Below are 14,857 nucleotides of genomic sequence, written 5' to 3' on the forward strand. Positions count from 1 at the left end.
AAAATTCTCTGACCTGACAGAACTGTCTTTCCCAGCTATTGGAGTTAAAAAGAATGCAAAGCTAGATTTCACCTAACACTTCCTCCTCCTCTTTCGCAAATCAACATAGATTCCAACTCTGAAATTTAAGATGACTGGAGGCTCTCACTGTCAAGTGTTGCTAACCTCCAGATAGCAATTTTGAGGTTGCTCTAATGGAAGAGAGGAACAAGCCAGAAAAATTCACAAGGATGTAGGCATTTTGCTGAACATCATGGAGTGGGAGAAATTTCTTATCTAGCATTCTGAACAATGGCTGAAAGATACTCTTGTATTTTTCATAGTTTCCTCTAGAGTCAGAACTGGAAGAGGAAGAATATAGATCAGATGAGATGGATTCCAGTATCATATAATATTTTACTTCTCTAGCTTGGGGAAGAAAAAAAGAGAAAAAATGCCACTGAGACAAACAATGGAGTGAATTCAACTATTTTTGGCAAAAAATGGTTTCTGAAATAGAGCTAAAAGCATCTTTTCCTCTAAGAGAATTAAAAATCGGGAGGGGGAAATTAAAACCATGCACCAGGTTTTAGCATGTCAAAAAGTAGTGCAAACATTTGCTGTAGAAATGATCATGCAATCCTTTCTAACAATGGTTACAAAAAGTAGCAAAGCATGAAATATGTAGTTGAAATGACAACTTCATGCATAGTGGGTTTATATGGTACATACCCAGATAAGATCTCTTGGGAGGTGCTTTGATTTCTTCATCTTTACTGTCTGCAGCTACACAAAAGAAAGAAGTTGAGAACAAAAAGGAAGGGAAGACAAAAAAAGACTTGTATGATGTAATGCAAAAGTGGGTCTTTTAGTGCAAGTTTAGTCAGTTAGTGTATTCTGCTAATAAAAAAGTAAAAGCCAAAACAAAACATGCCAGAAATTTTAGTTTCCATGCTTTCTACAAGGCTCCCACCCCAAGACGTTAAGAAAGGGTTGAGGAGTAGGAAGTCCCAGAACAGTCTCGGTGTACAACCCAATAGCAGTTTATCTAGTGGGAGAAAATAAAGACTTAAAAACAGTGGGACGTGTAGCCCTCTTCAAGTCAATTTAACTCTTATTGTATGTACTTATCATCAGTGAAAACTCAAGTTGTTACCTCAGCAACACTGAAAAAACTTTCAAGAAAGAAATACACAGGTAATATTCAGGTAAGATAATACAGTTGCCTTTCCTGTGGAAAATGCTGTTCCATAACAGTTTCAAAAGGCCTCAGCTTAAGCCACTCGTATTAAGAGGAACAAACAGAGCAGACCACATCTGCAGTCGTGCCATATGCTGTTTTTCACTCCAGTCTTCCTCTGCAAGTTGAAAACCACGTATTACGCAACAGTGTTTTCCAGCTCAAAAACAGAGCTCTTCCAAGAGATCAGAGTGCTATAATAAGATATAAGTTATAAAACAGGTTAAGTCAACAATCAGCTGGAAGGAAGACAAAATTGGATGAAAAATCAGAGGAAATCATCTTGATGTAACAACAGTAGAGCCCACTCTCTACTTGAGGAGTCTAGGCTGTACTATAATAGAGAATGTCTTCTCTGTTATGCCCTTTTCTAAAAAAAGCTGACCACCAGTTTTCAGGATAGTCCATACACTCAGGGTACTTCACGTCTGTCATCATGCCTTGAGCATAACTGAAACTGAATCTGTGCTGGAGACCAGGGGAGACTTATCTGGGGCAATGAAGGGAAGACCCTTCACAGAGTATCTCCCCAAGCATATGAGAGGCTGTTCTGGCCTGCCAACATTTTCAAAGATGACTGCTGGGTTTCAGTTGTGACCGGTTGTATTTTTGTGAGTACCTATCTTTGGCCTCCTGATAAGACCCTGAATCTTGAGTCAAGATAGGAGGCAGGCAGAAATTCAATTTTGTTTTTCAACTTTTGGCACTCCAGCACAGCAGCACCATTCCGTCTCAGAAATAATACACTGCTTTGAATAAAGACAACTTTAACAAAAGAAAACACCACTGAACTTTGAGCTTTTCTGTACTGAGCCAATGACAAGCATACAGCTGCTGCACAGACACCACAATGATGCCAGGAAATCTACAAGTAAAACAGGCAACATAAAATAAAAACGGTGTTATATAAAAGATAAAAGTAGACAAGAAATTTTTCATGCCTGTGGACTTTACCTAAGGACACCTTCACATTACCACTAGCTTTCATAATATGCCTATGGAGAGAAACTATCTTATCATTAAAAGGTTTAGAAGTTTGGGGGGTTTTTTAATTCAGAACAGTTAAAAACAGAGTATACAGTCCAAGTTTTAAAAAAAAACAGTTGGGCATTTAAGAGAACTTACTTCAATCGGTACATATAATTGACTGATAAGTTCATGTATCCAGAAGAAAAAGACAGAGAAGGCAGCAGCAGCACAAGAGGAGCTCTGCTACTTTTAACTCAATTGCACTTTGCAAGACTAAAGGGGGAGGGGGAAGGGATCCCCCTATGGAAAACTCAGAAAACAAAAGAAGAAAGGAGTTTTCCTAATAAGCTCTCCATAAAGAAGCTACAGGAGATAATCAAACATGACTGAGAAGAGTCCAGGGAGACTGAATTTTTTAAGCAATGACAGTTACTCTATAAATGAAAGTGCAAGCACTTAAATGGCTTTACGTCCATATTCTAAACTGCAACTAATACGTATTTTAACCCAGCGACCCCACAAAACAGACTAGAGAAGAGAGAACAAGCTTGTTGGGATTAGGAGAGACTGCTCTTTAATGCTTCAAAAATTTTAAGTAGCTTCCTTCCGAACTATTGTTTAAGGGACATTATCTAGGAGAACAATAAAAACAAGGAAAAACAGGCAACTCCCACAGAATTCAGAATACACTAGTAAACATACACAAATGTCACTAGGGAGGAAAATAAGGCATCTGCTAGTAATGGAAGAAAACAGACCAAAGCCAACTTCATTTTCTAAATATTTTGGATTATTTTGCAGGAACATTCAGAGGGTAGATGGAAATTTCACAGGAACATTCAGAGGGTGGTGGAATAAAAAGATTTAAATTGAAAACCAGCCATGTGAGGAAGCTATAATATAATAGAGAAATTGCACACCCAGGAATCTGCAAGTCTCCTCAAAACCACTGACTTCAAGCCTAGCTTCTCATTACCCAGATGAGCTATGAGGAAAGAAAGAAAGTACATCTATCAGCTTGCCTAGGACACCATAAAATTTAAGAGATTAGATTAGGAATAGATTAGAAACCCAAATCTCTTCACTCCTACTGATCTGGTGCTTTAAATACAAACCTATCTTTCTACCTCACTTGAAAGAAGTGTTGTATGCATTGAAAGGTTTATTCTGAGCCATCACATTATAGCTGGCAGAGAGTCAATATCCTCAGTGTTCATGTTTTCTCTAGCCTGAAGATACCTGAAATAATACTTCATCACTCACTAAAAATCAATCACACATAAGAAGAGACTTATAAGAAGAGTTGTACTGTGCCATTCTCCACATTTGTGGAAGGAGGCAAACCTTTGGCTGAAAACAAGTAATTAAGGGCCACAAATAGGTAAAACTAGTCTCTCTAGATAATTAAACACGGGACAAGCCGAGTTTCAAGAAAAAGGATCAAATGGCACAAGAAAACCTCGAGAAGTTTCTCGTATCTGGTAAAGAAAAAACTGCTCATCTTTTAGGAGGCTGTATATCTGTCAGGGAGAGTTGTTTAAAGAGGAACATAAATTAAACTGAATAGTCTCCCTTTTTGTCCAAAGGTTACTGAAGGACCCTACAGCAGAGTGTGTGTAAACCTGCACTAGGGCAATTTCACTTCAGAAGAGGCAAACAGAGAAACCATTCTGCCAGTTTCACTGAACACCAGCAAGGAGGGCAAAGGAGGCAGAAAGTATACATGGCCCATCCTAATTGCTTCCTGTTTTTTAACCTCTGTCAAAATCCAGCTGAAAGGAGTTTTCAAGTCATTCATCCTGCCAGACTAACCACCCTTGTGGACAAAGCAGCTTGTGATTGTAAAAGAGGGAAAAAGGTATCTGGGTGCAGCCCTGGGAGTTGCAGTGCACTTCCTCTTCCACATGAAGTCACTTACTTGAACGTTTCGCACCACACTGCACAGGGAGTAGGAATGAAAGTAGCTTCTTTAGCTATTACATAAATTACCCTACTGCATGGCCAATATCTGCTGCCTTCTAGTGATGGCTGCAGGTATCTGGAACCGGATCAGACCATCAGTTATTAGGGAATGAGGGAAGAGAACAGATGGAGAGAATAAATTATATATCCGTATTGGCAAAACAACTGACAAAAAGCTGAGAGCATTGCTTCTGTTCTTGTTGGTAATAAGCTGCAAAATAAAACACTGTAAGTCAAAGTCAATACAGAGAAATGCAAAACCTACCCCTCTCACATTTCCTTTCTGGGAAGACTTGCGTAATAGCATATGATCAGGGTCCATCTCCCACCTAAGAACTTGGTAGAAAGTACAGCTGAAGAAAGTAACTTCTCATTCAAGGCAAGATCTTAAAAAAAATCCAGGCTAGCACAATGGCACAACAGCTAGTTCTATATCCTAGGGCATGATGTGAAATATTAAGGAGAACTCTGATTTCTAGACTGAACCAAGACCCATTTAAAATAAAATTACAGCTTTAAATACTCATCTGGATGAAAGTGGTTTCAAACAAGAAATTCAAGAGCTACACTGGATCAGCAAGAAAGGAGGCTGGGTTGCAATCCAGACAGAACCTCTGTCCAAAACATAACACAATATGCTTTTAAAAAGATTCATTCTGCAACAGCTAACTCCTGTCACTAACCTGCGAAAGAGCGGCGTTTTACGTTTAGCTCGTTGGACACACGTACTTCAGTGCACAGTTTCAGCATCAGTAACATAGTAATGATCATGATAATGCTTTGCCACAAAAGAGGGGATTCAAAACGCCTTCCAAACCTAAAAAAAAGCAAAAAGAAAAATACATAAAACATCTCAAAGATGACAAATGTTGTACTCAAGTTATTTTCATTCTTTGATCCTATCTAAGCATCTGACAAAGGAAATCCTATATCACCCTTATGGTAACAGGTGTGAAAAGCTTTAGCCAAAGCCACCAAAATCACCAGCTGTATTTCAGACACACATAGAGTAGCTCAACAGTGTCACAATCCCCTTGCAAGTGTAACAAGGTTCTTGGACAAAACATCCCTGTGGACTGATCCTAGAAATTCTGAAAGCAGAAACTTAAGCCTCTGCTGCTCAAACTAACAGCAGATCTATTATTTTGAAAGAAGGGGCAGCACAGAGACAGCAGAATTATGCTCCATTAACACCAGTCACACATTCTCCCCATTTATATACCCCATACATTTTGCAAGGACTTCTGTGCAAAACTTGACTCTCTTCATCAATTTTTTAAGGTAAAGTCACAAAAAAGCAGTAACATTTGCCCTATTAAAAATATTCACAGCTATTAACTTGCTAGGTTTATAATAACTTCCTATTAAAAAGAAAGGTAAGCCTTTTGCCTTGCCTGCCTCCAGACATTTGAATTAAGAGGCTGGCAAGGCAAGTCATCAGTTTGTATCTTAGCTGGACCAAGGTTGGCGGAGGAAAAGTAGTACAAGGATGTGATAACTAAACATACAGACTTTGCCCTCTTTTCTCCCAAAATTGAATTTCTGCTTGCTCACAGATGATGTTTGGCAGAGATTATTGAGCTATCCCGCATGCAATGCAGAGAGATGACCCTGGATTGTGGCCAATCCTTATTGAAGGGCTTGCTCTTGTGTGATTGCACTAGGTTCTACTGTAGGAAAATGAGACCCCTCAGTGAAGACTGGCTACTCTCCAAGCTCCTCTTTCTGCATTGCTTGTTGAAAGCTCAGTAATCCCTACCAGACTCTCTCATTAAGGGAATTCACGATTTTCACATGCAGTCCTCACAGGATATTAGATTTCAGATAGAAAGGCTGCAGGCAGCTTCTCCTCTTTGCTCAGGGCTGCCAGGTTTTATGCCTTGAAGATAGAGATGCTGAAGATAGGATGTGGTGAAAGCACACTGCGATGTTCCCCAGCTCCTTCAGCCAGCACCATGTGGCTCACAGGCCTTATAACTTCCCTCACAGACCAGTCACTAAGGCCCTTCTCTGGGCACATCATGCTGCTGCGTGATACACCTCAGCTACACAGGCTGGACAAACCAGTTACCCTATTCTTGAATGTTCCTGTTTTACAACACTCTGGCAGAAGCTATTACACTATCTCCAGCTGTTTTCCCATATATTAGGATTATCTCATAAAGAATATCCCATACTCAAAAGGGCCAGATATGATTTCTTATGCTTGGGTTACTTTCATGGGTGAGCCCTGTAGCAGTAAAAACCAACTATGCTTGCATTGGGCTCTCACACAACGTGAGTGCTAAGCAAACACTGCATTTCCTCTACAACAGTTTCTTCAGAGAGATTTTTTTGTTCTTATGAGTCACCTCATAAGGTACAGGAGAAAGACTAGAAAGTCCCTGACTAGCTTCTTCGGAAATCTTTCCGTGCAGAGCAGCCAAGCAGCCCACACCAATGCATGTGGCCAGTATTCCCTGCCTAACAGCACACAGCTAAGGCAAACTACAATAAGGCCTTGAACCTCCACACCACTCCCAAAGCCACCAGTAGCCATTGGAAGAATAACAGCCACATACACTAGTTCCCTCTTTCCTCTCTCATCTACTGATTTGTGGTGGGCCACATCATTATAGATGTTATCACAACAAACTTGGAAGATCCTATGGGGAAGGAAAAAATGAACACAACTGATACATGTAATCACATGCACAAAGCGCTCTAGATGAGGCTTTTTCCTGTGCTAGAAAAAAAGTAGCGGAGAAGAACATAAGTCAGGCCTGACCAGTGCCCCATGTCCATGATCCCAAAGCACATTCAGCCTGCATTGCTGACCCAGGTCAAGCTCCCTTGAACCACTGGAATTTGCTACTGTTATTTTTGTCTCTTATTCAGGGAACGAGGAAAAAAAAAAAAACAGGAAAAATTTAGTCAGTTAGATTTGTAGAGCAGTTAAAACTGTCAACAGCAGGCTTAGGAAAATCATCTCCAATTACAAGTGCATTTGCATGTAAAAAAATATAATAATGCACGTCAGAGGGGCTGAGACAGCAGCACAGTAAGCCAGAAGCTATTAAGATAGTAAATCCAGCACAGGTTGCTGCTAGGTTTTCTTCTTCTTGCTGATGAAATTATTGGCCTGTTCAGTTGTGGTTGCCTCACAAAAGTATGGCTTGCAGCATAAACATCCACCCACTGCAAACACACATACTCAAGGCCACCTGTTGCCAAATTATAACCATTTGCCATCAGTAGAAGCTTATCTCACATAAGACAAAGCATTATGGCAGACTCCCAGATCTTCTAGCCCTTTAACAACTAAAAAACCAAAACACATACGAGAGGTCAATTGGAAATGGGAAGATTCTTAGGGACTTCAAACAAGGCAGAAAATCTGCAGATTTTTACAAACTTCCATTCACAGAAAATAAAGGTTACATGACCAAACACACACATATGAAATATATCTCCCCAAACACTATTCCCCAAATCAAACCTCGCACGCAACACAACCCTGTAACCTAGGTCACAACTACAGGAAATCAAACAGCTGCAATGAAGACCAATGGGGAGAACCACCAGAATATGGCCTACTCCACACGACCTGGACAGCAGGACTGACAGGAAACACCAGTGTTGAGGATCACTGCCGGGTTCTTGATTTAAAAGTAAAGTCAGAACACTCATTTTGCTCAGGATCACAGGAACAAACCCCACTCTAGGTTTACACTGCTCCACATTGACATTAGGGTCTGCTAAGGCCACAACACTAACCATACTTGAGCTAGCAGCACTACAAGATGCAGTCACTGCTGGGAGAGCATACTGTTGCCATGCTCTGTTTCCTCAAGATGCTTACTCTTCCTTTCTGCCCAGCAGACATTATTCATAGTTTTGTCAAAGCAGGAGCATGAAGCAGGACTCTGAGAAAGATGAAAGATCCTTAGGATACTAAATGGTGCTCATGGAGAGATGAACATTAGTTGAAATTTTGAGGATAAGGGAATCCCCATCATCATTCTGCATTTTCACTCCATAACCATAAAGCAAACCACCATGACATTTACAGTATTCAGAGACCTCAGACTTCAAATGTCAGACTTGAAAGAGTTTTTCATAGTTTTCTTAACGCTCTTTAAAAAAAAAAAAGTTTTCTCCTGTGATAGTTAAATGGGCAAAACAATAGGCAGGGGAAGGGATCTTAATTATTAGTACTTCAACAGCTTTAAAATAAAATTTAATGCACGTGCAAGGTCTTGAACACAAGAGAACTGAACATTCAAGCTAAAGCAGAGACTGACTAGGCACTGGGAAGACTACGTAACTCTATCAGTACGCCTCAATCCTGTCACAATAATCCTGTTATTCCAGTCTCGAGCCTACTCAAAATAGCAAATGCAGATTATGCAAAACAAGCCCAAACTAAACCAAACATGAATGGTTTGCCGATTTCCCTTCCTAAAAGGTCTCTGAAAAGATACTGACAATGCCTTAAGCTGTTGGTATGACCAAATCACCACCAATCATCCTGACCACATTGTTTCCCGTATATATCCTCCAGGTCTCTGGCTCCTGTCCTAAGCTGTCCCCTGTCTGGGGCAGGGCCCTGCTTTTGCTTTGCCTCACATGGCACTGCCTCAGCTCACACAGGCAGCTCCCAGGCACTGTAACAGTAGTAACTTTGCTTGGTTGGTGGCTTCTACAGGTCTTATAGCCCTTGATCAACTTTTTCAGCTTTTTGGGGAGATACAGCTTCTCAGTAAAATAGAAGGTATACAGGATATTGTATACCACCAGGGTCATGAGAGCTGGCCTGATGTAGCAGCATTAACAGCAGCCATGAGAGACAGCCCGCCTATGCAGCTACAGTTATTTAATCAGCATGAAGCACAAAAAAGAAAACTCATTTCACAACAGGATCTGCTTGATATAATTAACTCCTTGACACAGAAACTTCCAACACTTTATGGAGTACCCAGAAGAGCAGCTTCTCACCTAGGCATACAAGATCCTAGTTCATTCTTTGTACAAAAAGCAGTGTATTTTTACATTTGCAGCCTGGAGTTCATAGAAAGGAGGACGAATCATGTAGCGCTTTTGCTCTCAGTATCTGAACAAGGTTCTGCTAGCAGGTCATATAAGAGGGAGCCTATTCCCCTGCTTGTTCCAGCAGAGAGAGCTCCCAGATCCAGGGGCACTACAGTTACCACAACCTGCTTTGTTTCGGATAAACTGAAGTGGAATGGGTAGAGGGTTACCTTTGCTCAAAAATAACCTTCAAACAAACTCCAGTTTTTATCTTTTCCCTGTCAGAACTTGTTACCAGAGTTTGTCTTAAGGCAGCTACTTTCAGTGAACAACTCCCAAACTGTACGGTTTTATTATCTGGTGTACTGATTTTGCTGATGTTGCTCTGTAAGATTTGGGACCCTGGCCCACCAAACCGCATGGCAGAACTTTTAGAAAGGTGTCTGAACATAAATAGCGAACAACTATTCAAAGTCATCAGAAAATGTAATTTGAAGTGTCATCAGTAAGGACCCAAGGTGTTCTGCAAGATCCAAAGTCCACTACTGTCTCCTCATTGTTACCACGGGACTTGGATCAAGTGCATTTTCCTCAACAGGAGACAGCTGTCAGCCCAGCTAAGGTGAACTGTCCAAGACAAAAATCTAGGGGCCTGAGGTCTGCACACATGCAGCATGTCAAAACATACAACAGCAGTTACCAGAGCACTCCATTGCAGTGCTCCTTTGGCCGACGGAAGACAGGTTTGGGAAATCCTGATAGATACAGTAAGAACTAGAACAGCATTCCTTTTTTCATTTGGGAAACTACACTAGCACATCTTCAGCTCTTTTGCCTCAGGTCACACTTTAACACTCTAAATCAAAAATGCAGATTCTAGGAATCCCCACATCTTATATTGCTTATTTCTTTAAAATGAGTTATAAGAAGTAACCTCTTATAAACATTTGGCAACTGAAACAAAGCAAAGACTGCTTGCATAAGCCATCCAACAGGACAAAAAAAAAAAAAAAAAAAAAAAAAAGGCAAGAAGAACCAGGCTGCTGAAATCCTAGAAGGATAGAGTATTGTCTCCCTCAAAAATATATAACCTATACTGTAATACCATATATATTATATAGACTGCAACATTAAAAAAGAAAAGCCCATAGCCCTCTGAGAATAGCAGAGTGTAATTACTTTTGGCTGAACTTACTCCAGATACAACTAAAAATGCCTACTGCTGACTTCAGTGAAATCTCTAGTTTCCCTTCCTTCAGCTATATTCTGATTTTAATATTAAAACAATCTAAGTTATTTTATTCTTTGACATACTTAATACAATAAACTTCAGAAATTCTCATTATAAGCTCTCTTAAAAATAAAAAATAAAAGAGACACACACACCACACACACGCAACTCACAAGTTAATTTTTCTCTGCATCTTCCACTCCCAAATGATTACACAACTCTCTTCCACCTTCCTATCCCTATTCTCGATCATAACAATTAAAAGCTAGTCCACAGGCAGACTGCAGCCCAGATGAACAAAGAGGGTATGTCCATTTTGGTCACCAGTGAGTTCAGGTGCCACAGTGTGCTCTGAAACTGGCAGCCAGCCCACAATTTCAAAACAACGTCAGGACAGCCCAACTACATGATTAGCAACCTCAGATTTCAAGCAGCAATAAGACTCAGCGTTTCCCTTGGATGTTTTAACAACCAGTCTTGAACAAGGAATCAGAACTAACTTATAGCAAGAACAGGAAGGCACAAGCTAGGAAAAACGGTTATGAAGTGTTTCATTAAAAATGCAGAGGAAAAAGGTTGCTGGTAGATTTTCTGGGGCTTGCCATGCATGCTCGTATGTGCCAGAATTATGCAACTGCATTTATCACAGATATTTTAATCACCTTTGTATCCACTGACACAAAACTAGGGTCCTGCCAGGGCATGATGGCATTTATCTTAAACAACAGGCATTCAGTTTTGCTCTGTCTCTTCCTCTTTGCCTGCAATGCAGCCCCTTTCCAAGCCAATCACCTCAGAAGCTGAACTGAGTGGTGAGCTCGAAATAATGACCTGTGGGTCTGGAGAAGACAAACAGCAGAAGCAGCATGAACACGGCTGGACTAGAGCAAGGGAGCAGCTGTTAAGGATCATAAATTACAACAAACAGTTACACTGGCACCCAAGAATAAGCATCAATTTTAAGCATCACATAACAGTAAAAATAAAAATAACAATAACAACAATAATAAAAGACAAATCTGACCATATCAAGCTAAAGCACAAAATCTACCTTTCCAACTGGCAAACGGAGACCCCACTGTGTGATGCTGTGAGCACAGACTGGTTGGTTACTTTCACAACGATTATTTTAGAATCCTCTTTAAAAAGGCTGAAGACTTCATACACAGTTAACACAGTAACAGGCCAGATGTTTGCACACACAAATTTCTACAGAATTTTTTCCTAAACAAAAGCCATGTGTGCATAAACAAAGTAGAATCACGCCCATGGCTATCCATACACAGTTTTCATTCCTGCAGGCTTCCTTCCTCTCCCATTGCTTTTCCACAAAGGTTTGGCATATTATAAAACTCACTGTTTAGAAGAGAACGAGGCCAAACACACTGAAGTGAAAGTAAATGTCTTTTTAAAGAAAAAATTTTGAAACGCTGTGAAACAGAGAAGCACCTTGCTGAAAAGAGATTTAACAGATACTGTGTTACTGTCATCACCAGCAAACTGAAGTTCTTAGAGCACATCCTAAAATAAGAGATTAGATGGGAGGGGAGACAAGGAGGAGAGGCAGTGCACTGAATCCTCTGACTTTAAAAAAAAAAAAAAAAAAGGCTTGAGGAGAAATTGTGAAAAGAGGTGACTGGAAACAGGACTGCAATCCTTGCACTCAGCAGTACTTCGTTCCTGAGCTACCATCACAGTGCTGCTACACCAGCTGCAACTCTGTTGATACATAACAAAGTGTGCCAAGGGATTAGGAAGTAAATACTCTATTTGGAAGAGACAGAAAAGGTCAAACTTCACTCACTACAAAACCAGACATTTAAAAAAAAAATAGAGAGGGACAGAAAGAGAGAAAGAAGGAAGTGCAGTTTTAGGGGCATATGAGATCTGCCAACCCGTGGATGGGAAATAAGAAAATCTCCCCCACAGCCAAGGTGAACAAAGTATAGTAGAGCCATAGGGGAAAGGTGGGACAGACATTTGTTACGAGTGACAGAGATACAGAAAGACCAGCACTACTTGAGAGTGAAAATACAGAGGAAACAGGGCATAAAAGGCAGGAATTGTCTATTCCTGTTGTCTCTGCATCTGAAATACGTAACATCCAAATCCATGAACCTCAAACTCAACAGGAATATATGCAATGCAGTGAAAATCAGGGAGTAATAACAGAAACTATCTGCAGTTTAGAGAAATGTCTTTGAAATTAAAAAAAAAAAAAAAAAAAAAAAAACTCACTTCCTAAACATAATTAGGGCCTGAAAAGCAACAGTATTTGAACTTCAAAGTTTTGAAGGCATACCACTTTAAGCACTTATTTTTGGATCAGGGTGGAGAGGAAGTCGGGAGGGATGACTCTGGAATAAATCATATGCATAACCATCCAGATAATGAAGAGAAACTGAAAATAATTGAAAATTGTAGCCAAATGTCAGTAAAGATTTCAGAAAAGGAACTTGGGTGAGGATCCAGATTGGTTTACTAAAAGGGAAAGAGTTATCTTATCAATGGGCGCATTGACAGTTAGATTGGGGAAGAATTATACACAAGAAAATGAGCTGTAGGAACAGTTCTGTCTCAGCACAAGGATGGATCAAATTACCCAATAAATTTAAAACAAACAAAACAAAACCTTTAAACTCCCTCCAGTGATTCCACAGATCGTTGAAATACTTCTGCTGCTTATGGCAAATTATCTAGAGTGCTGTGTCTCAGATAAGGTACAGATCATCAACCAAAGATATCAAACAATGAAAAAAATCAAATTGTCAAGCTGCCCTACAGGTGCATTATAAGCATCTTCACATACATAAGCCTGTGCAGAGGCTCTTGCTCTGCTATCTGGCTTTAATTTTGCTAACCATAAACCCAAGGACAATATCCACCCTAAATGCTCCTTTCACGATCTGTTGGTGTTTCTGGCAGACTATCAAGGATGTCTGATCTTTAGGCGTAGAAAAACAAAATATTCGTTTTCAATGAACATCAAATTATCAGTATGCAAGTCTTCTGCCTTTTAGTTCAGCAGGATTAAGAGTCCATTCATTATGGGTAAAGAAAGGTTTCTGCTGGCTCAGGCCTGCAATACTACACCATCGAAATGGCTATAAACACCAGCAGCATACCTTGCACTATCGCTGTAACCATGCCAGATGCACCTATGCATGTGCTATGAAGGCATTCTGCGCCACCAAGGAGCTCTAAATGATGCACCCGGGAGCAATATTATTATGCTGTTTAGATACTCACAGGAAAGAAAATACATAATCACATAAATATACTGCCTTCTCTCTCTTTAAAGAGTTTATAATGCTTTTAACGTCAACATCAAATGATTTTTCATTACTCATAGTATTTATTATTTTGCACATCTTTTAATTAGATATACTTAAAATCAATTCAAATTAAAGATTTTTTTAATTCTTCCATAGTCTTGAGTCTCATTTAACAGATACACTCTCTTGGGTTACCTAGAAACTGCCCACATCTCTATTCGCATGTAAATCACTTGTGCATTTTAACCCTCTTCGGTAAAACAAAAAGTTAAGACTATTTTTTATCTCCCAAACTGTCAGGTGAGGCTTTTCATTTCTCCTCCCCTGGCTTGTTCCTCTACTTCCTTTTTGCTCTTTATTGCCTTCTCCAACACCTCTCTTGCAGATGTTTCCTGCCCAGGAAAGCAGAGAGCTAGTACAAGTAGTTCTGATCCCAGTGACGGCTCCTCAGTTTGACTGCTAGCTCTGGTCCCAAGGGAAGGCCCCCATTTTCTCCACTCTAGTGCAGCACATTGACGCTGCGTGTCGCTTTAGGAGAAACAGGGAAGTTGCATACGCTTTAAGAGTCCGAGAAGCTTTACAAAGCAACTGGAAACCAATACAAGGAAGCAGATCATGATTCATCAGCCAGAAGTGGACTACAAAGCAATATATTGTCGTCCCAATAGTCTTAGAATAACTGCTTTTAGTTGCAGTCGTTACCCAGGCTATTTCGTTTTTAGTTTCTCAGCTGCATTCCCAGTGCTGCAGCACCTAAGTTATAAGAAGTACAGAGGAATAAGTTTAGAACTTTTTTTGTGAAAAATCTGCCCTAATAAAATTTTCTTTGTCCAAAAGCACAAGACCTAAATTTGAAAACACATTTGCTTTTAAATATTGAAAACATTTTTTTTCCCCCTCACACCCTCACAAGATGTCGGGGAAAAAAGCACACCTTTAAAGACAGCCCACCTTTTGCCTGCTAAAGAGTGATTTTTCTTTCCATCCGTAGTTGCTTACGGAGCTCTGGGGGTGAACCCCCTCTGAAATCAGGGGCACACCGGGAAGACACATGAACATCTGGGAAACATCCCACTGGTTTTAATACCAACTACACGCTGGAACCGATGTGTGGGACAGGGGCCTTCACTGCAAGGACTGAGCTGGAGGGCCAAGGGAAATGCAAAGTACAGCCAATAGGGGGGGAAAAAA

General features: G+C 40.2%; 1 protein-coding gene across 2 annotated transcripts in view; it reads right to left on the reverse strand.

Annotated features, from left to right (window-relative positions):
* SLC66A2 (solute carrier family 66 member 2) overlaps positions 1-14,857 on the reverse strand; it is a 65,265-nt gene that overhangs the window by 49,596 nt on the left and 812 nt on the right. The window contains exons 2-3 of one of the 2 annotated variants that reach the window (XM_026115627.2): positions 4,834-4,967; positions 712-765 (exon numbers count right to left, since the gene is read on the reverse strand). In XM_026115627.2, the coding sequence (XP_025971412.1) occupies positions 712-765; positions 4,834-4,967 (188 nt within the window). The remainder of the gene's footprint in view (positions 1-711; positions 766-4,833; positions 4,968-14,857) is intronic. The other variant, XM_026115629.2, reaches the window with a different exon arrangement.

This window comes from Dromaius novaehollandiae, chromosome 2 (assembly GCF_036370855.1).
Source record: "Dromaius novaehollandiae isolate bDroNov1 chromosome 2, bDroNov1.hap1, whole genome shotgun sequence".
Classification (NCBI taxonomy): domain Eukaryota; kingdom Metazoa; phylum Chordata; class Aves; order Casuariiformes; family Dromaiidae; genus Dromaius; species Dromaius novaehollandiae.